The sequence below is a fragment of the Bombus pyrosoma genome, linkage group LG3 (assembly GCF_014825855.1).
Source record: "Bombus pyrosoma isolate SC7728 linkage group LG3, ASM1482585v1, whole genome shotgun sequence".
NCBI classification, from domain to species: Eukaryota; Metazoa; Arthropoda; class Insecta; order Hymenoptera; family Apidae; genus Bombus; species Bombus pyrosoma.
In genome coordinates this window covers 7448175-7470616 of record NC_057772.1, presented here as the reverse complement: position 1 = coordinate 7470616, position 22442 = coordinate 7448175, and the positions used below count along the sequence as shown (strand labels likewise).

The window sequence follows — 22442 nt, the reverse complement described above, 5'->3', positions numbered from 1 at the left end:
TTGGATACGTAAAAAGTAAAAATAGAGAGACGTCTGCTTCAGCGAAACTGACAGACAAACAATCGACTTTAAAAATACTAAAATTTCTTGTCTCGACTATAATTAATACAACAACAAAATACTGGATCGCTGAGATGTCTGAATCAAGAATCCTTGCATCAGCGAGTAAACAAGCAACAGCAGCGACTGCTGTAAATGCCTATTTCGATGCAGTGTGCTTTTATAGTCGCTATCTCGCTCTTTACGCGCTCATAAAAGGCCCAATCTGTTTGAATATGAAGCGAAACGAAGTAGGAAACGACAGTCTCTATCTCACACTGACTATCTGTTCCTTCTTTTACACGAGAATGAAAGATCGAGAATAGCGCGAACATTACAAAGAATAACAATCATCGAAGATTCTTGGCGCAGAAAATATTCCAAGATCATAGGAGGAAACACCATAAGTTTATTTTTGTTGGCTTTTCTTTTATTGTATAATTTTTATGTTACTTGATGACTGAAAGGATGTATTTTAGTATGAAATAGCCCAAGTCCCGTGCAATACCTCTGAACGATATATTATAAAATTTAGTCAATTTTTCCCATCGGACGAGCAAATTAATTCCGATCTTTCTAATTTTCTTAATTCGAAATTGTCGACGAAATTCATTTCTTCTATCGATGACTCAGCATCCTCGACTTTAAACTGTACTTTACGCCGTGTTCGACCATCGACCGCCGTTTTTATCACTTCGTTGCAATCGTCGAACTCGAACCTAGACAATATTCGCACGACTACGATTCGCATTTTTGCACTGCCTAAACTCGAACATACGTACGCAGGTTTGTTACGCTGTTAAATATCCGGAGATTATGGGAAATTTGGAGATACAAAAATTCACGTAATGCTCATAATATATAGAAATACGTACGATAGTAGAGATATGTATTCAAGTAGAGTATCCTTTGCAATATTTAGTAAATAAAACATTTGCAATCTAATTTATAAACGTTACTTTCAAGCATAGTCGAAATAAAAATCACGACGCAACAATGTTATAAACTTTAACATTCATCCAAGATGATTAATACAAATGTATGAATTTGTACAGCATACATGTACATATACATCGACTATTTACGATGCCTTGTCAATGCGGATGATCATTCGCGTGTTACAAATAAAAAGAAATAGAGAGAGAAAAGAAAAATTCATCCAAGTATCACAATTACAGAAACAGGAAGCTGCCGAGAAATAACAAAATAGCTGAGGGACTCGGCAGACTTTAAAGGAAATTGAATCGTAAAATCGCAGTATAGCCGCGTACGGCCAAAACGTCGTCGAACCGTTCACGACAGGATTCAACATTTCGTCGAAGAAAATCTTCGGATAGCTGTTCGGCTATCCTAATTCTGAGTTACGGATACCGTCGACGTTAAGACAAACGAATTTTCGAGAGGCTCGTTCGAATTCCTGCGTTCCACGCCCTGCAACGTTTGTCGCTTTGAACGCTTTTGTAATAAAATCCGGCATCCGGACACAAGCACCGTCTAAAATGTTGGCTGTGCGCCAGCTTTTTACATTCTGGTTACAGTTGAATTTTTGTTGATGTTGGCGTATGTTGGATGGAATGTTGAGCAACGGAATGTTGAATACAGAATTGTAGGTTCACAATCGAATCTTTAGAAATGTGTTTCGAAGATGTACCGCCTCGTGCACAAGTATTAGAGCAGTTTAGAAAAAGTCTTCTGTTAACTTTCTCGTAAAATCTCATGGGATTGCCACTCACCTATTGCTAAAAACTTATACCTTTGAGATGGATAGTTTGTTTTTCTTCTAAACTGTGTTCCACGCTTCTGAACATCACAATCAGGAAATCAACAAAATTGTATTTATTACACTTTCTTCTCCTATAATCTCCATACGTGTATAACAAATAATTTATATTGCAATATATATTTTCCTTCCTAAATTATAAATGCTTTTCTATAAATACAAATTCTTCCTGTAATTATTTCTTTAAATCAACCTTAACGTCACCCATTGTTATTTGAAACATGCGTTTCGCGTCTATTTAAATTTGTAATATTAGAATTTAATAGAATGTTAGTAAAAACAGTAATAGAATTTAATATTTTCGCAAGTTATAATATCGACATATTGTAGAACGAAAGTGTAACTAATTCAACGCTTAAATCCCTTTGTTTCCTGAACACTGTGTCGATCTGTTTCGAAATACTACAACAAGAATACGAAGGAAACCTATCAAATGTAAAAGTAAATCGAGCGACTCCTTTTTTGACAAATGGACAATCCGAAGTTTCTCGTTACTCTGCTACATTTCGTATGAGAACTCATGTTCACATTTCGCTGGAGCATTATTCGATTTACAACAAAATCCCAGGGACCAGCACGCCAGTAAAACGATGATAAAAGAACGAGATGGCTCGATTCCAAAATTTTTAACGTCCTACTTGCTTCCGTGTCGTACTTTATGGCGTACAAATTGGAAACGCTCGGCGAACGTAGTTTCCCGTAGAAAAATTCTTCTTGTCATAATTCATGCGTAGATCGTTCGTAATATATCGAGGATTCCCGTCGAGTGGAACGACATCGGCGACGGTTTAAAAGATTTGACTTTTCGTTGCCAATAATTCATATCAACGCCGGTATTCTCGTTCCGCATTCAAAGTCCTTTGTCACTCGGTTTGCCGCCGGAATAACATGTCTGACCCAAAAACCAAGGGGTTGTTTCAACAGGGCTGGCGGAACTCCAACTTTTCTACCCCCCCTTTGCAACCATCCTTCGCCACAGCTTGCAAGAAAATCGAAATTTTTGCCTTGTAACCGGACTGTCGCGACAGATTGGCCGAGCTTGTCTACTCGTTCGTCTTACATACTTTGTAAATATTCGAGAATTGGACGATGCTCGAGTTCTGATTGTTGATATCACACGAATATTTAATATCACGATACAACATACATTTTTACGTTCCGATCGCCAGTTTAATAAAATATTCAGGGTGATATATATGAAATATCACAAGTATAGTATTAGCAGTATATTAATAATAAAAGATACAAAGTCGTTAGTGTTGGAAAATTATTCGCTTTAAATTAAATTCGAATACACATTCTTATTACTATCGTCGATTGAACGCTTGTTTAATGTTTCATTTAACAATATCGTATTCTTTATATCAGCGTTTCTAATATATGTGGAACTAATAAGTCATCGATCGACATGTGAATCGTAAAAATCGTGTTGAAGGCAAGTTCCTTAGTAACATTTACCACTCGGGTTACATGAGTGCGGATTTCATTAACGCGAAAAGTTTATTGTAATTTATTAGATTAGTTAGTATCAAGTTCAAGCCTGTTGCCTCAAGTTACACCTTAAATGATGGAAGATTCTCAGTTAGAGTGTAATGTGCAGCTTGTTGTCCCAAAAGAACAATTTATATTCTGCCAACAGCGTGGCAACAAAAGTTTGTTAAATCAGTTAATGCTATAACATAAATATCCACCACTATCATTTACACGATTAATTTATTTATTTTTTATTATACTATTATTTTAATTAATTTACTTTTAATCGTCATCTATTAAAATGTATTACCTTCGATATATTAAATTAATTTTGTATTTTCCATCTCCTGATCGATTAGGCGCGCACGAATACTTCAAAAACAATTTATCGCCGTACTAAATAAAAATTATTCTGTTATCTCACGTATCATCCTCTGTTGACGACAAAGTGATTTGTATTATTCTGACGCTATAAATTTTTATTACCGAATATACTATATTTTCCTACGCATAATCACGCACACAGGATCGTGGTGAACGTTTTAAATATGAACCACCATAGTTTTATATTAACGAAAATCGTAACAATGTAATAAACAATCATTTATTTCTATTATTTCGTTAGTAAAATTTTATTAGAGCATACGATATGTATGTTTCCGCTACATAACTTACAACACGATCACGATAAAAATTTTGATTCTCTTTCATTGCTGTATTACTTGATAATTCCACATTATACAAATCGTAATACATCAATGATGAAACATAACCATCTCCAATCTCTTTTTAATAATAACTGTCTGCTAGCTTCTTGTCTTTCATTCGCAAAACATTTCCCTTCATAACACGTTTGTTTCACTACAGGAACAGATAAACACAATTTAACGCGACAGTACGCGCATTTATGATCGCGCGATTAGCTTTTAATGCGGCCACGTTCGCGAATAAAACGAAACTCGGTCGACGCTACTGTAAACAGCGAATTCAAACCGCAACACCTGCTACTTAACACTTTCGCCCGTTACACTGTTGGCGAACATAAATTATTCATTCGGCGCTACGCGAAACACCTTACCACTTGGCGAGAGTCTTCCATCATTCAACATATTCCACCCTGGGTCAGAACCAACGTAGCGCGTGGTTTCAACTAACAGGATAAATTAAACGCGTATTGTGATAAGTTAATAAATGACGAAATCCAGAAGAAATAGAATTTCGTTTATTTGTTTCTCCACAGTTGCAATCGTCACTAAACTATCATCCATCGCGATTTTTCTTTCTAACGAACGAAATGATATAGCAACGCTAGGAATGTATTTCCATGCGTATAGAAATATTTATTAGACGTTTCATAAACCATTTTTTGAAATTCATTGACGCCGTAATTAACGAAACGCGACTACGGTGGCTGTTAGCGTCAAGGCTGAGCAAGTGCCAAGGTCGACGCATCGCGCGATGTCGACCCATTTTCAAAAGTATTGTATCGTCGATAGCCGCAGCCATAAATGTGTCTTCAGGGTTTAGACTCTTAATTAAGGACTGCTGTGGTTCGCGGTACGGTCACGAGTGCTATAGTTTCCAAGTATCAACAAGGGGCCCGATGCTCTCTGTTGTCCATCGCCGAGAATCACGTGCACGAGGCCGATGACTCGAGGTCACGTTCCTCCGTGCTACGTGAAAAGCGACAAAGCTTTTCTAGAAGGACCTGGCCACGGAATGGAAAGGGTGATGAACCCTGTGGCAAGAGGACTGAATAAAAAGCTTAGCACTTACCAACTCACCATAGCCCAAGCTTCAACCGAGATCCAGATTGTCGAAGACGTAACATGGATATATATTTATAAAATTTGGAACGAGACGGAAAATTTTGATGGAAGTGACAAGTACTTATATATGTGTTTCGTTAAATCATCAAACTATTGCAATTAATACTTCGTTATCAATTATTCGTTATTTAATAACCCACGATATGTAGCAGGAATATTAATTTCTCCACACATATGTATGTACATTTTCAGATTGGTTTTCAATTTTATATCAGTGCCGTCGTATCTGGAGATATGTACTATCACGAGATACTGTGCATTTGTTTCTTTCAAAAAATTCAAAATATTTGTTTCTATTGTTTTTTCAATTGAAATATTTTTGAGTTATTTTATTTCGTCAAAGTGATCGGATATTGTTGTAGGAATAATAAATAGAAACTTATCGATAAGCGTCTCTTGCATTAGAATCTTCCATTAGAAAACATCCTCCATATCACAGATTCAAATTACTTCAATTTATACGATTTATATCTTAATTGATTTAAAAGAAATCTCCTAATTAAAGACCAGTAAATCAGAATCTCGGAACTTGAAATATCTATCAAAATACAGTTCGTCATAGAGTTTGATAATTTTAACCAGACCGACAAATGTATCATATACATACTTACTACATAGTATACAGTTCTCGGTGACAAAACGCGTTGGTTGTTAATCTGAAGAAACCTCGAAAACAACCGAGAAGCCTGTACGTCGCAGCATCTTGTACCTAGGAACTTCTTAACGAGTAAAAATAAGTTTCGACGAACGTTAATGCAGCTCTCGCGGCGCAACGTATGAATAATTTATGTCCACCGCGGGGACGAAAGTACTCGGTAGCAGGTGTTGTTGCCGGAACTAGCTGTTCGTCCGACTGTTCTATTCTGCCCTTCCTTCTACCTCCACCACTCCTTTCTGTGCATCTGTCGACGTTGTATAATACGTTAATAAACGCTCGTAACAACAGGTACCAACGCGGTTGCATTCGGCCCAAGTTCGTCCAACTTGCACACTTCGTTACAAATGTCACGCTAACGCGGCCCCCGGAAGCTGCGAAACGCAACCACGAAAATACACTAGCCACGTAAGAAGTTTCCCTGAAGCCTGTAATACACTCGCGAATCTTTAATTATTTCTCAACTATGCTGTCTCGTTTACTGTTCGAGTTTCCGTAGTTGTTCTCGCCGTCGAGGAACGATGTTGTTTCTGTTTGCACTCTCGCGCAACTCGTACAACCCATTCGAATTCGATTCTCTCGAGAACGAAGCCTCGAATGGAAAAAATTGTATATCTTCGACTTTCATTTTTATCTATGTAGAATCATTCTCGTTTGTACTGATTTGTATATTGATACTAGGACACCCTGTATATCTAGTAATTACAAGTCGATTATTGACGTATTTGTATTGGGTTGGCAACTAAGTGTTTGCGGATTTTATCATTAGGTGGTATTGACAAAATCCGCAATCACTTAGTCACCAACCTAATAGTTTGCTCGGGCTTCGTGCTCTTATTAGTAAGTTGAGCTTTCGTCAACATTTTCAGTTTCCAGACGTGAAGAATTGTCGATTCCGACGAACTATGTTGAGCGAAAATCTTAACGCGATTGAAACTCGAAGAATCACAGATATATACCATCTGACCATCGTGAGAATTACAAGTCTAAAAATCGATTATTAATCGAGACTAATTTATCGAAATGAACTGTGATGCATTGAAGACGAATTTAATCCTCGACTATCGCCCGAATTTTTACCTCGTTATCGCGATCTACTGGAGAATTCTGAGAAGCTCCTGTATTCGTACTTAATTCTCTTAGGGACGAATTTCTCTTTAACTTACGAATGAAAATTGTTTCCTATTAATTACTAACGACATTTTGTCAGATCATTTTCTATAGGAAATATAATTTAACTTGGAAAAAATTCCGATCGTGTAGTTGAAGACTGGAAGGATTAACTCGCAAATTACTTCGCAAATCTTAAGCGTCATGATAGTATCGTTAGCGAGATAACGTTATCTGGCAGAGACTGCCGTTGCACGAATTGGCTACGCTCATCCATCACGTTAGTTATTCTTCGACCTAGATACCTATCATATTATGCAGTATGCTAATGAACATCTATTATCGCAACCTGGTTGTACCAGCACCAGGTTAGGACAACTACATGGTCCAATAACACAAACAACCCTGGCAACGGCAGCTTTCATCGATAATCGCTCCGATCAGAGTTAATCTGTGTGCCGTAACATCTGAATAAGTTTCGGCGGTTACCACAGTGTTTCTGATTATATAAATTATATATATATATATCAAAATAAAAGTTTGTTATTCGTCGTTGCTGAGATTTATTATGATCGTGATCATTGAAATAGTAAAATCAATTTTATTAATGATACTTTTAAAGTACTTAATATTAAAGATTTTAAAATATAATATCAGACAAACGAATATACTTTTAGGTATTAAACTATTTTCTCATAAATATCGCTCTGTTTGTCATTTCTGTAAATATTTCTGAAGCATGTGTAGTGAATATTATGTTCATAAAACATACAACATATGTGTTATGTATAAATATACAGGAGGTAAGCACATGTGCAAGTAGTGCGAGTAAATATAATATCAGACGATAAAATCAACTTTTAATTTCACGTATTAGACTCTTGTCTCGTAAATATTGTTCCGTTTATCACTTCCACGAATATTTCTAAAATGTTTATAACGCGTATCTTGTTCATAAAACACCCAATATATATCACATATACGTATGCAATAGCTAGGCATATGTAGAAGTAGTATGAGAAAGTATAATGTCAGACGATGGAATCAACCTGTAATTTCAAGTATTAAAATATTTTAATACTTTTATGATGGTATGTCGAGTCATTTTTTCAGGATGTTCCAATATTTTTATTTCCCATAAAACATTCACAAATAATAACGCTTGCAACGGATATGTATTGTAGGCAATTTTTCATGTGGAAACGATATACTTGCGAAAAGTTTGCTTTATTGGTTGATGTATTTGAAATTCTTCTACCGACAAGATGATATAAATAAAATAAAAAATGAAATTAAACTTTTATGCTTCCGATTTTCTCGTTCGAGTTGATTATAAAGAAAAACGTAGTTAATATAGAAATAATTAATTAATTTGTTTAAATTCTCATATGAATTAAGTATTCCGTGTATTTTTCTTTCTATACTCGGAATTTATATTTTGTGTATTTTTGCCTTTATATTGCAAATTCAAAAATTTATCTCTTTTTGAAACTGCTTACTGAAATTTTATAAACCTAGATGACACGTAGGAAAATTTAATGGAAAATTTGGAGCAGTTTCCTCGTTACAAAAATGCTGATGTGTATGTCCCAAAGTCTCGAAAGATGTTGCGCAGAATCCCTTCGTTTGAAGAAATTGGCCATAAATTTTATATTGTTTCATGCGAATTACGATGCATCCTTGAAAAAACAGCATGTCCTTTAAGACGCAAGTTCACCGTTGCGAAAAAAAATGGATGAAAAGCATAAGGAAAAGACGTGGCTTGGATATCGAGTAAATAATTATCTGAAAAAAAAATATATTTAAAATATAAAGATCGTATAATATTCGTGAAAAATTTACTGCAAATACGGTACGATATAAATCGGCTCTTTACGCAAAATTTTTTATCTGACTTTGACATTTTCACGCAATACTCTTCTCGACATAAATATTTTGCGCGAATTTTCACTCGCTACAGGAGTAAGTCTGCGAAAGAGAGAAAATAAAGAAAAAGCGAGATCCAGAAACAAGAACCGTTGAAAAGGTAAAGAAGAACGAGCGGTAAGTATAGCAAATAGGAAACAGCACGTGCTATGTTTGCGTTGGCTTGGTTACCAAAATGTGCAGTGACACAGACCAAGAAAATCCTAAGAAGATTTTCTGCTGAAATGGTCCAGAAAAATGAAAATACAGAACGTGATGGAGAGGAAGGAATGTAAAAATAAAAGAGACAAAATATATAAAACAAGATTTCATTAAGAGAAAACCCCGTTAACGATTTAAAATATCCTTTATCTCGACAATTATATCTTCTGTTATACCCGAAGATTTATTATACAATTATACCTGAAGCTAACAGACTCCTTCCGCTTTTAGCCATTCTATAGAAAAAAATTTCGATTTTAGTCATAAAGCAACGTAAAATCCAACGAAATCGAATCAAAAATATACTTGTCGTATCTTTTCCTGTGGATTTTAAATGAATTATTATCAAAAGCAGACATCACATTGATGCATATCGATGATACAGCATTTTCCATAACGTTTGCGAAACGATGTCGTCCGATTAGCTAGACAGTGGGATTTTTTCTATCAATGCAGCATACAAGTTGAGAATGTGAAACGACTGTCGGCCGAACGACAGCCTGTAATATATTATATTCGGTGAAATCGAATTGATCCCGGCCGGATTTCGCGCGAAGTGGAGACGGCCGAATGATTTATTTTGTCCGGCGGCGGCGCGAATGCGAGCCAATGGAACATCAAACGCGCGCGAGAAATCAAAACGACGGAAGTAGGACAATGGACTCCATCGGCCGATGCATTTTGATGCACCGACCGTTGGATTTCGTCCTCTCGTGGATCCTTCTGGTTAGAAATCGTCCGGCCCACCATAATTTCATATATTCCTTTTATGAATATACGTTGCGCGCTATATATGAAACATTTAAAAATTTTGTTAACACTGTTATAAGATTCGACTATCACGATTATATCGGTAAAGTTCAAAACCAAGTATAATCAACGTGTCGTATAATTGATGTAATTAGACATCGTTGAAGTAACTTGCTTTGTGAACAGTTTAATTCTACGACATCTTTTTCTATAAATATATACTACACTGATTGGAACAACGCGAAATAGTAACGATGATAATTTAATTTTCATTCTTTTTTATTCTACGTCTCACGTACCTTTTTTATAGCACGTCCAATTAAATATATAATTATTCTGTTTCAGGTAAGCGCATTTCTCAGAGAACCACATTATCCGTCACTCGGTGTAAGTAACGACTATTATTTGCAATTTTCTACGCGAATATAATTTATTGGAATTTTTGTTTCTAACCGACTTTTTCTAACTTATAACATGATAATTCTGAAAATACTTTATAATAATTTATTTTAATGAGACTCCGGAAAGAAAGAAGTTTGTAAAAGAGACATGAGACGTTCCTTGAAACAAGATACGAAACAAGCGAAGCAACTAATTAAACTATAAATAATTGAGAATCAGAAAGCAAATAATAATTCCGAATGTATTCTTGAGATGATAAATCCGATTCTTATATTTAATTACGCCTTATACAAACTGAACTCGAAACGTTTCGAAAGCTGTGGCCATAACAAAACAAGTTTCTCATCAGAGAATTATTAAGCAGCCAAATAAGGATCGAGTCAAGTACGTGTAATTAGAAATTCTACAATCTGCCTGAGTAACCGCGCGAAATATCAAAGAAAAACTGCTCCGCCGGAAGAGGTTGGCCGCCATCTTCTAAAACGACAGGGAATTTCGCTTTTACAAGCAATCTACGAGAAGCTTGCCTATCAGTTAAGGTTTCAAGTTATGCAAATTACGCTCCTCTGTACATACTTAGAGCAAGGCGAAAGGAGGAGCTTTCCGTTTACATTTCCAGCGTAGCCGGAAGAAACTTCCCGTTCGTTTGGTGCTGCTTCTTATTTCGAAATCGCTTCACCCCCACCTCCCCCGATAAACTGATCAAATTACGTTGCATCAATATTTCAACAACCGGTTGGTTACATAAATTTGCAAGCGTTTCCGCGACGACTATTTTTTTGTTTGTGTTTTTCTACGTGTCGTCTTTTCCTCGACCTCTGTTTCCAAGGACGACGTCACAGTGCAACACGCAGTGGACAAGAATCGAAATATTCATTGTTGTTCGATTCCGATCTTGCTCGATGATCAGTCCGTAAGCGAATAACGTAAATATAAACAACAATTTCCCCAAAGATCGATAGAGAATTAGTAAAAATTAGACGAAAAGCGCATGAAAATTTAGTCACTTGAAAATTAGCTCGCTCATTCGTTGCTCTTGTTTGTTAATTCTGGTCGAATAGCGTTTGTTACGCCTTAAATACGAAGAATTTCAACAAACGTGTGTATAATTTTTATCTCGAATTTTTTCAAATTTGGATAAATGATTTCTGCTTGGCGCTTACGAAAAAATGGGAAGATTGTTTCCACCGTCGACGCTATTCGCTTAAACGTCACCGTGTGCCGTTGAACGAGAAAGTAAATATTCGAGATCGAGCCACGGAGTAGGGAAAATGCTAATAAATATTCGGTAACAAATTTCGGAGAAACTGCAAATTATATTATATTTTTTTTTATTTTTGTCCCGAATCTCCGTTCAAATGCCGCAGTATGACGCGACTATCGAATTCTTTCGAACGCACGAATTCGCGAATAATGGCGGACACCGGTGTCCAGAGGCAGCTGCGACGAAATTTTTATCAAAACAACGAACGTCAAATATTTGTGACGCGATGTACCGCGGCGGCAACGTCACTTTTTACCGTGATTTATGAGGTCCGTCAGCCGTCATTTGTTCCACTCATCCCTCCATTGTAACGCTTCGTTCTTTTTTCCCCCCGTCGTCGCTGTTCCAACAAGAAGAGAACCCTAACTTCGTTGGTTTAGCCTTTTAAGTTTTGCGTTATATCGCCGTAACATTTTCGGTACAATTTTTATTCTACGTATTCGAAAACCGTTTAAATAACAATATATTCCAACAAGGGGGTTTAGAAAAACCGAAATTACAAAAAATTGTGAAATTTTTGCATGGAAGTAGAGTAGATCATTCATAAGATAAACCTATTTTTTCTCGATGCCATAATACAATTAAAGCGGGGGGGGGGGGGTGAAATCATCCCCCGAAGCAAATGCTGAATTTTCTTTCTCGTAGATACGAATGTTGGACAGGTTCTGAGTATATTTGATCCATGGTTATGATATAAATAAGTATCATAACGCTACAAGGCAACTTCAGACGATAAAGGATTATTACAATTCCTAGAATACGTGAGCTTCTCACAACTAAGAAACTGTTCAGCTCCACTTTCTCTAAATTTCTCAATTTTATTATCCAATCTATTGAGTATCCAAGTAACTAGCGTTCAATTTATCGAAAAACAAGCGACTTCCCATCGAAGACAAGGAAAATACATCGTCAAGCGTCCGAAGGTATTAAAAAAGTGTTTGAAATAAAAGGCATTGCATTCGAGAAAATTAACTCGACTTCCTCGACTCCGCTAACCGAAATTAAAACGTACGAAGTGAATTACGAGTTTCTCGAGTGAATCGTAAATTTCGAAAGTAAATCGACGAGGTGGAATGAAAACTATAGAGGGGATCATCGAACGAATTATGAGAAACAATATTTGGTAAGAGCATTTAATTGCGTGTTTCTGGAGCATTTGCATTCTTCGTCGAATTCCATTCGTTTTTATCTACTCTTGACGATGCTATCTATGGCGAATTGCGAAAAAGCTGGAGTAGTTGAAAGAAGTTGAAAACAATAACGCGATCGAAACGAAACGAATTAAGGGAGATTGCCAAGGCTACATCATTCCTCGGGAAACGAGAAATGGAAGGCGGGCAAAGCCTCGGCCTCGATTCGTTCGTTCGAGTTGAATTCGAGCGACGTAGTCAAACGGTAAGTTTCTTCGTAGTCTTTGCAACGGAATTAAAGAAAATACGACTCGGCTGAAATGTTAATGAGTTCCCCTCGCTTGGCCGAGCCTCTCTTTGAACTCCTTAACCATGGATCCCCGCGAACGCGATCGAAGTTCCACGACTTGTTTATTACTCGGAGAAAAGCCTCTTGAATCGTTCTACTATTTCAAATGATAATACGCTTTTTCAATGCCTGTATTCCCCTGTTCGCGTTAGTAATTTATATCCGAATGAAGATCGAGTGACGAATTATTTGTTTGATAAGCGAATCTATGATTCTTGTACAGAATTGTAGAATCGAGGCCTACAGGTGAACAAAATTAATGATAAAATGATATTAGTTAGGTATAATTAACCTTTAATAATAATAATTTAATACTGAAAAGCTAATTTGGTTTCTTAGAAAACTTTGTGGATTTATTAGCTGCTTCAAAAAATCTTACACTTTTAAACTGTATGTATATTTCATGTTAAGGTAATTCTCTTCCATCGAGTAATATAAAAGTTCAGAAACTCAACTTATCATATTTTTCCTATGTGATCTTCGCATTTAATATTCGTCACAGTTTTTAATATTTCTGTTTTAAATTCCACGTTGAATGCAGTTCTTTAATTGTCGCAGGTTTCTTTATTAATAAGATTTTCTTCACAGACCATTGTAAATTTCTATTACGGTAGATTAAACTGTTTAACAATTACACAAAGACGCTGATAGAAATATAATTTTGAAATATAATAAGAATGTAAAAATTTCGTGTTAATTTCGTTTGAAAAAGAAAAATTAATCTCTCTCTCTCTCTCTCTCTCCTTCTCCCTTTCTGCTTAACACGTTAAAAATCTCGAGAGATTTAAACGTGTCCCCTTCAAATGGATTGTAAAATAGAGGAAAGTTAATTTTCCCAGTACCACCAGGGAAATCGGTCGTTCTATTTCCGACGTTAATGTAACATTTTTAATAGACAGCGAAGAACATTTAACCACGTGGGCCTGCGTGAAACTAGAAAAAAGAACGCGTGAATTCACGGAAATCGGGGATATCGCAAAAATTCAAAATCTTCAAACTCCACTCAAGATCCTACTATCACAATCGATTAACGCATCAACTACTTTCATTGTTAACGGTTGTTGCATAAAATTACACGATCGTCGGAGGCAAAGAATTCAAATTCACCGACCATTCCTGAATTCCTTTGAAATATACGCTCGCCAGGGCGTGCCATCTACGTGGCCCTGTATTTTTACATTTATATTACGTTCATACTTCTTGACTCGCACGGCCCAACATTAATTCACAGTTGTACGCTCGGCGCACCGTTGAACCAGCGTATCCATCACTGTCCATTACGAAACAGAGAATCGTCTTGGCGCAGCCGTTAGACGCGTCGAGAATCGAGCGGAATCGCAGCGAACGATGGCTCTTTTCAGTTTTTTTTCCTCTTCTGCCAGGAACCCACGTATCGCCGAACGATTTCACGGGACCATGACTCTGTCATCTAAATTCCGCCACCGATAACACTCTTCTCCTCCTCTCCCACCGCTTGCCATCTTTCTTCTCTTCTGTCCATTGCGTTCCTTGTTTTCTGTCTTTCCTTGTACGTTATTTCTCGCTATTTCTCTATCTATCTATGTATCTACTATTTGTCTCTGCCGACTCCCACTGTTTCTTATTCGTTCGTTCTTCTTCCTTGTTTCGCTCGGTGAATGCACACTGTGCATTCCCGTTCTTCCTCCTCGACCGTAGACAGCAAGTCTCTCTGTATTTCTGTGGAATTTCCCCGAGCACCGACTGTTCGTTCATCCCCCGGATTCTGAGCCGTTGTCCCTCTCTCTTCATCGTGGCAGCCACCGCGTAACCATTGTCCCATGAAATTGGACGTCATTCACGTACCGGATGTCCATGACTCTTTCACAGGACGCGCATCGCGGCGAGACCGTAACGACCAGGAAGCGGAAACTACGAACGCGCGGCCGTCGATTTTTCCGCCAACATCCGCTGCTCTCGATTTCCGGCTACACGCGATTAAATTAAACGATCAAGTCGAAGACGGGTAAGATCGGGTACGCGTCCTCAGAAGCCACGTCGATCAACTTGCGTAAATTTCTCGTAGCTTCTCCGTCAAGGAGAGAAATGCCGATTGCAAACATTGTTTTCTAAAATTGCATGCTGCAATGTGTGGTTATTTATATACATAGACGTGCTACTTTTTCACGGTAAAGAAATTCGTGAGAATAAATCGCTTGGTTTTTTAAGAACCACGATTACGCCATATGTAATTGCTACGTGAATTGAGAAATTCTGACTGAAGTGGATCAGTTTAGCTCCTGAGAGGCTCGTTTAACCGTCTATTAACCCATTTGCATCATGGCCCTACTTAAGAGGAATTCTTCATGGTGTTTATCGAACATTTACTGTTCAAAACGATTGGTAGACAATAATGTTATTTCGCAAACATCGCATCTTACATTCTTTACAACAGAGGAAGAAAGTAACAATTATTTGTTTAAAAAAAAAATTATTTGGATTAAAATGGAAATAAAAAAGGGCAGTCGCAGCGCGCGGATTAATCCGCGCTCGGATGCAAATGGGTTGAAACGTGCAATGATTTGCATCGATACTTAGAAGCCATGATGATCGAAAGATTTTTGTTTCATATACAGCGACACTTGCCACAGAAAATTTCGATGGACACATTATATACGTTATAGGAACTCTTTGCATTAATATTGAAACGAGGCACGATGATGGTGATGATATTTGTAAAATCTGAAAATAGTTGGAAAATGTACGAGAATAGAAATTGCAAGACGTTTGTCGTAAACATACACTTCGCAAAGCTGACCGATCTCTATCACTAATTTATTTATTTAAAATCACTATCCATGCTATATAGTAATTTCTTATTAAGCACATATTTACATATAGCGATTTCGTAGCTAGGAATCTCTAATCGTAATTTTTGTGAAATATGTGTTTGTTACGATTATTTCGTAACTTATCTGTATATTCTTATACTTGTTTCAAACCTTACCAATATGATCATGACGACCGTATTGTACAAAATCTTCCCTACAATGGGCATGACGTATTTACAGAAGGTTTGCGTAATATTTTCACGAACCACTGCAATTTTCTTACATTCGATCATCCATATCTATCAAAATTCCCACGATCTCGAAGGGGAATAAATTGTTCGGAACTACTCGTCCCTAACGTCCAATCGTTCTCGAAAATTTTCCAGCAGCCTAATCACGTTATCGAGGGATACAAGGGAAAACAGGCGCGGACGGGCAAGTCCCTAGCGTGTTACAAGTCGCACGTACGCAGGTGGCAACGTTTTCGTAGCAGCGTGGCATCGTTTCGCGTAATTACTTAATCCGTTTACTCGCGCGCCAGCGGCCACGAGCGCGGAATACGAATTCGCGTTTCCAGGCGGTGGTCACTCGCGGCGAAATAATTGCGCTCGCAATAAATACACTGGCGGCTAATTTTATTCGCCGCGATGCTCGTTGCCGCGGTCAGTTATTAGATCAGCATGATGAACGAGCTGCCATGGCTGAGGACAGGGTGCGTGAAAGAGACGAGCGGCCGTTCCAGGGTACGTGCGCTTTGTCTCCGAATTCGCGGACAAAATTACCGGCGTTCGTAATGAATACGACCCCCCCCCCTACTTTCTCATCTAATTGCACCGGTGTCATTGTGGCTGGTATTCTTTTAAACGTTCATCCGAATTATACATAGAAGCGAGCTCCCGGAAGATCGAGATCCCTGCGGTTCTACGTATCCTGGCACCGTGTTCTTCCAGCTATCAATTTATTTTTTGATAGAAACGAAAGTTTTCCAGCTTTCGATCCGATTACTTTGACGTAGAATGGAATACTATCGAGCACGGATTGCGGTAAACGGTTGTCCTTCGTTTTATTAGGTTGTCCGAAAAGCGTCTTTCTTTTACAGACGCGTCTTTTACAACGATGCATTTTTACACAAACATGAAACCTAATCTGTCGAACGTTGTGATCTTTACTTTGATAGAACAAAATGAATCGTACGTAATTCGATAAAATAATGTGAAACGAAAAATGTTGTGCGTCCATTATTTCCCTATAAAACGAAAGAAACTTTTCGGACGACCTAATAGAAACAAAATTCTGATACGTCTTGTGTGTTTCGTTTAAGAAAATGTCTGCATAATTTTTACGGAAAGAAATATTATCTTTGGGAACTTTCTTAAAAAGAAGTTATGGAAATAAGTTGTTTTACGACGTGTATTAGAAAAAGCTCCATAAGATAAATCAAAGTGTCGAACTATTCGTACTATTTAACGTCGTAGAAACATACTTCTCTTTGCTGGTTTTGTAACAAAGACATAACGTACTAAAATGTGATATCAGTTTCATGAAAAACAAGTAACTCGACGTTTCATTAATTATTCGTATGCAAATCGCAAATTAATCGTTTCTAAAAGTACGATATCGGCGAAAGGGTTAGACTCGGCCAATTTCAAAACCTAAAAACATAGTGAGCGCGGATAAAGGGAAGCATCGCGGAAGAGGAGCGGTGCTATACAAGTGCTTGCGTATTACGCGTATCCTCGCGATGCACCGTGAAGAGTGAGCCAACGTGATAGCGTGATAGCTCGTTCATCACGACGATCTAATAACCCTGTTGTACGGAGGGTAGTGCGGCAGTGTGCCATGTACAGTGCATAGTGGCGAGATGGACGGCTCGCTTTGTTGCAGAAATTACGGGATTCCTGGCCTCGGTGGCGAATCATCCGCTCGACCCCATCCTCTTTCGCTGGCTATCCCACGCCTGACCCTTGGCCTTCTCTTCGTCGCGTGCCTGTCCATCGTGACGATCTCTGTCACCGGTCCTTTTGTATCTCTCCTCTTTTGTCTATGATCGGAACGAGTCTCGTCGAAGTTCCACTTTTCGGCCGAACCATCACCAGCCGATATTTGTTCGGCTCGAACACGATAGAATCCGAAATATGCTGTTCTCTGACCACCGGTCTCTTTGTAGCTTTTATGGCTGTCCTGTGACCGCATCCGGAGCCAAGTGCACGAACGAGCGCGAAGGCTGTTCTTTTGTTTGAATTTCGATCGTTGATGCAGCTATACATAGCGAGCGTAAATTCGCGGTACAAACGAAGTGAGAGGGATTCTATGGCTGAAAGTAAGGCGAAGATCAGCAACAACGGGATTGCTTTGAAAGCTTCGTTTCCGAGAAAATGAAAAGGAAGAACGAAATATTTTTGCTCGAAGGGATTACGATCGATTATGATTGATAAAAGCGATAGCTTTCGGTCGAAAGTAGTAATCGTTGATTATAATCGATCGATTATTCGTTGCTAGTAAAATTACATAGGATTATATTATTATTATAAAATAAGATTTTAAATAGGCATTGTACAACACGATTTACTCTACGAAAGTTCAATCGTAAATGTCAAAGTAAATCTATTCTAATTGGTTTCGTTCTTTTATTCTAAAATACGGGAGATTGATAACGAAGGAATTTAGTTGACTGTTTCTTTGCTCGCAATCGCATCTTAGGTATGTAAAGCTAATGCTTTGAGTCATTAAGGTATATCCTTTTAACGTCTCCATAAATATTCGCTAATGCGTTCGTAAATGGCACGTTTCTCTTAAACATTCATCAAACCAACTACCTCTTGCGCCGAATAATTGCTTGTTGCCAAACATCGACAGAATAAGTGGAGAAGAAAGAACAAGTCAACGCATATAACGAAGTCAGTGATTGGATACAATTATTAGAAGCTTGAATAAGCTTAACCAAGCAGAAACAGATTTTACCAGTATATTCACGATAGCTATGCCTAATTATACTACTAGGGAAATTTCAAAAAGTTTCGTATGACGCACATGTAGTAGGTACATTCGTAAGAATTTTCTGCAGTAAATACACTTTCGTGAAGCTTTCAAATATTTAAGCCCTAAAAAGTAGCCAACATTTTCGACCGTATCGTAAACTTTGGAATTTTCTATTTTACGCAAAGATTGCTGGAAAACCGGTGGATTCTTGGGTTGTTCTCGAGGACGCTGACTGAGCTTGCAATCGGATCAGGAACTGTGCCGCATTGCGGGGTGCAGCTGCCTCTTTCTTTCTCTTTCTCTTATGCCCTCTCCTCCTTCTGTTTGGTTTCTTATCGTCCTCTTCGAACGTGCATTGATGGCACGCTGGAAAGCATGTCATTTCAAGGATTCCTTCGTTGCTTCGTCCTTTGCCCTGTAATTAGCACAAGAATTACGGAAGCCCGACCGTCATTGATATTTCATCGCCGAAGCAAATCCGACATGAAAGAAGAATATTGAACGAGCGAATTTTATGTATATTCCTGGTCATGCGACTGACAAAGCCGATTTTAAGCTCCCTAATTGCTACTTTATGTCAATTAAACGCAAACGTTTGTTTGACTGGCTCGGCCAAATAATTCATATAATTAATTACCATCAGTTATTTGTATCATAAGAAAGGCAAAATAAAGCTGGAAGCTTTATAATTTACAATAGAATTATTTGCAAGTATATATGGCATCGTAACACACTGCTTTTTACGTGTTTCGTATTCTTCGTACGATAAATGAATTGGACGACGTTAAAATTAGAACATCTTTTAAAGAGAATAAAGACACGCGTCGATTGATATGCACGATCGATTTGATATTTCAATTTGAGAAATAGAGACGACGTTAAAATTTTCAAAAATCTTGATCTTTTACGAAAGGTCGCACATTATGAAATAAAATAGCGTTTATTGATCGTTTATAATTTAAAGAATATGTAAATTGTGCGTGAAAGATCTTAAACAAATATCTTATAACGTGAACATTAAGACAAGTTTTGTAAACAGAAAAGAGCAGAGAAAAATCAGTGATTGTTGTTATAATCGAATTATAATTCAAGTACAATATTCTCTCTTTGTATAATAAGAAGGAATCAATTAAACAACTATTATCTACTCGTCAAATAAATTATTTGCTTTTCTATGATCCTATTTGAATATGTATGTAGTTGCCTAACTTACGTAGTAATTCTTCTTATCTTCGCGTTATTAACGAATTCCTTACCCATGTTTATCGACACGAGATATTGTCTTTTCCATTCCTTCCCAAGTCACTATCACCGACGATAAATCGAGGTCGAATTTCATTCTCTGCTCAATTTATGCCCGTTCGCAGCAAACTATTCGCTAGATACGCGCTTGTAAACACTATTCGCGAGGACAGGCTATGGTGACTTACAGTCGAAGTTGGCGCTGAGCGAAAGAAGCATTCATGTGTTTACCGTGGCGCCGACAAAGGAAGCGTGTCGCTGGAAGTTTATGAAACACGACGCAGTTTATCGCAGGAGAACTGGGCGCGAATCGGCTGCACACAAATTCCGAATCTTCGTGTTCTCTCATCGGACGTACACTGGCTCGCTCATATACATACACCTTGTCCATATCCATAAATCACCAGACACTTAATAAAATATGGATACAGGCGATTTTCTTATTACGAAAGGTCGCACGTTATGAAATAAAATGGCGTTTATCGATCGTTTATAATTTAAAAAATATGTAAATTGTGCGTGAAAAATCTTGAAGAAATATAATATTTTCTTTTTTTTTTTTTTCAATCAACTGTCTGTCGATATCGTCGATTGAACTAATTGTGGTATCCTGTCGATTACTTCTTTGTAATATTCCCGCCGTGATTATCTTTCAATCTTCATTAATAATTGCTCTACTTTGTGCGTTTGCCTTGCTCTTTGTCTGAGGAATTTTCAAACAGATGCTTATGGATGCAGTGAATTTTTAAATGTTTATTTCGATTATACATGTACGCGTTTAATTTGGCATTCGAGTATTATCGTAAAGCGGCTACATACCGCAAAATTAAACAATAGAATAAAGCGGGAAAATTGGATTCATGTTGTATTGTTATAATAACCATTGTAGTGAAAATGAGTAACAGTCCGGTGATTTATGAACAGTGGTGTAAGTACATCAACAATTGTCACAGACGATTTCTAAATGTGCATTGTGTGGTTTATGTAAAACATTCTGAAATTTCATTATCATTATAACGAGATACCGTCATTATGATCGTATTGACGACGATACAGATTGACGAGCTCCGCTTTTTATCAATTTCTCAGTTTCATTCATGGTCCAGATATATGATTAATATCGAACTTTCCGAAAATCAAATTATCCGTTTCAATAAACTCGCTTGTTACAAGAAGATTTCATAAATAACTTTGAATAAATTTGAAATATTAATCACATTGTATTAAAATTATAAATTGAATAAATTTTCATAAATAACTTGGATAAATTCCAAGGAAATTTTTAACAAATTGAAGTATTCGACACATTCCTCTTTGTTTTCTGATTTATGAGGTTAATCAACTAATTACTCTTCTGAGCAGTTCAATCTTGTCAAAAATATCTGCAAGTTTTTAGTTATCGCAAAAACACCAAATCTGACATCCGTCATTTTCACGGTATTGATAGTTCTACTGTTGAAATCTTGCCTTATCTTCCGCTATTTATTTTTAAATAATCGTCATCCAAGTCGATTAATATATGCGCAGTCACCGATACCATTACGCAAACAAAATGCAGCAAGTAAAACAGCGCGCACCTCGCAGCCAGATGATTTGTCATCGGTCCGGTTTTCGACATGCACAGGCATAAATTTCGAATTGCGGAAGGAGAAATCGCGCGTCGTGCCACGACGTTTCCAGACTGGACAATTTATGAAATTGCAGTACCGAAGTAGCTGAATATTTCCCAGCTTCCCGACGAGCTTGTGAAAACACGTTTCGTTCGGTTCCCTGTGTCAGTTTCTCCGCTGTTTACGATCTATCACGAAGTTGGAATAATCGATACAAAGGGTGGAATTTATTCCTATACGATAGAAAATATCGCTTTTCGTTCATCGAGAATAAACATTCCATATAAACTCGTCGACTAAATGATCGTCAAGATAATTTTGATCTAAGCGAGATGATCGATTTCTACTCGCAAAAAAAAAAGATTTTGTGTCACCGATCGTTCCGAGCGTTAAACTTGCGCGTGTTCTGATCGGCACGATTTCGATTTAACGAGGAGTTTCGTCACGATTCGGCGTATTTCGCGAGGGACAGATAAAAGAAAAGAATTTCCCCTTGTTCCTGGCGACAAATCGATTCCCAATCGTTTCGTCTCACGAAACGCTCATTACTCATTTCACGAACGAAAAAACAGCGGCAAGTCCGATTCGCGTGATACGGGAAAAGAAGTCGTTCGAATGATTTGTCATCGATATAGTTCCTCGTAACGGGAACGTGAATTGCCAGAGTAATAGCTTCTTTTTCTTCTCGTGGATCGTGGTTATAAAGGTAACAGCTTATTTATTATTTATCATTAATTTACTTGATGTTAATGTAGACAAATAATATTTATTTTACTCATGAAGGTATTTGAACACTTGCATATACCTTTTATAAAATTATTGTGTGTGTTGTACGAGATATTTTGAAATTTTACTAGCGCTGTTATGAGACTACCATGATTATATTAATGAGTCAGTGTAATTAAATATATTTA

At 37.4% G+C, this 22442-nt stretch overlaps 2 protein-coding genes across 3 annotated transcripts in view; both read left to right on the top strand.

Annotated features, from left to right (window-relative positions):
- The window catches only part of LOC122565943 (E3 ubiquitin-protein ligase MIB1-like), a 159677-nt gene that overhangs the window by 39223 nt on the left and 98012 nt on the right, over positions 1 to 22442 (top strand). The window lies entirely within an intron of this gene.
- LOC122565939 (E3 ubiquitin-protein ligase MIB1) overlaps positions 1 to 22442 on the top strand; it is a 674113-nt gene that overhangs the window by 620419 nt on the left and 31252 nt on the right. Inside the window, exon 10 of one of the 2 annotated variants that reach the window (XM_043722498.1) lies at positions 10109 to 10127. The exons of the other annotated variant lie outside the window; for it this stretch is intronic. Coding sequence (XP_043578433.1) covers positions 10109 to 10112 — 4 coding nt within the window. The 3' untranslated portion in view covers positions 10113 to 10127. Of the gene's footprint in view, positions 1 to 10108; positions 10128 to 22442 lie in introns of those variants that run through there. 2 annotated transcript variants of the gene reach the window in all.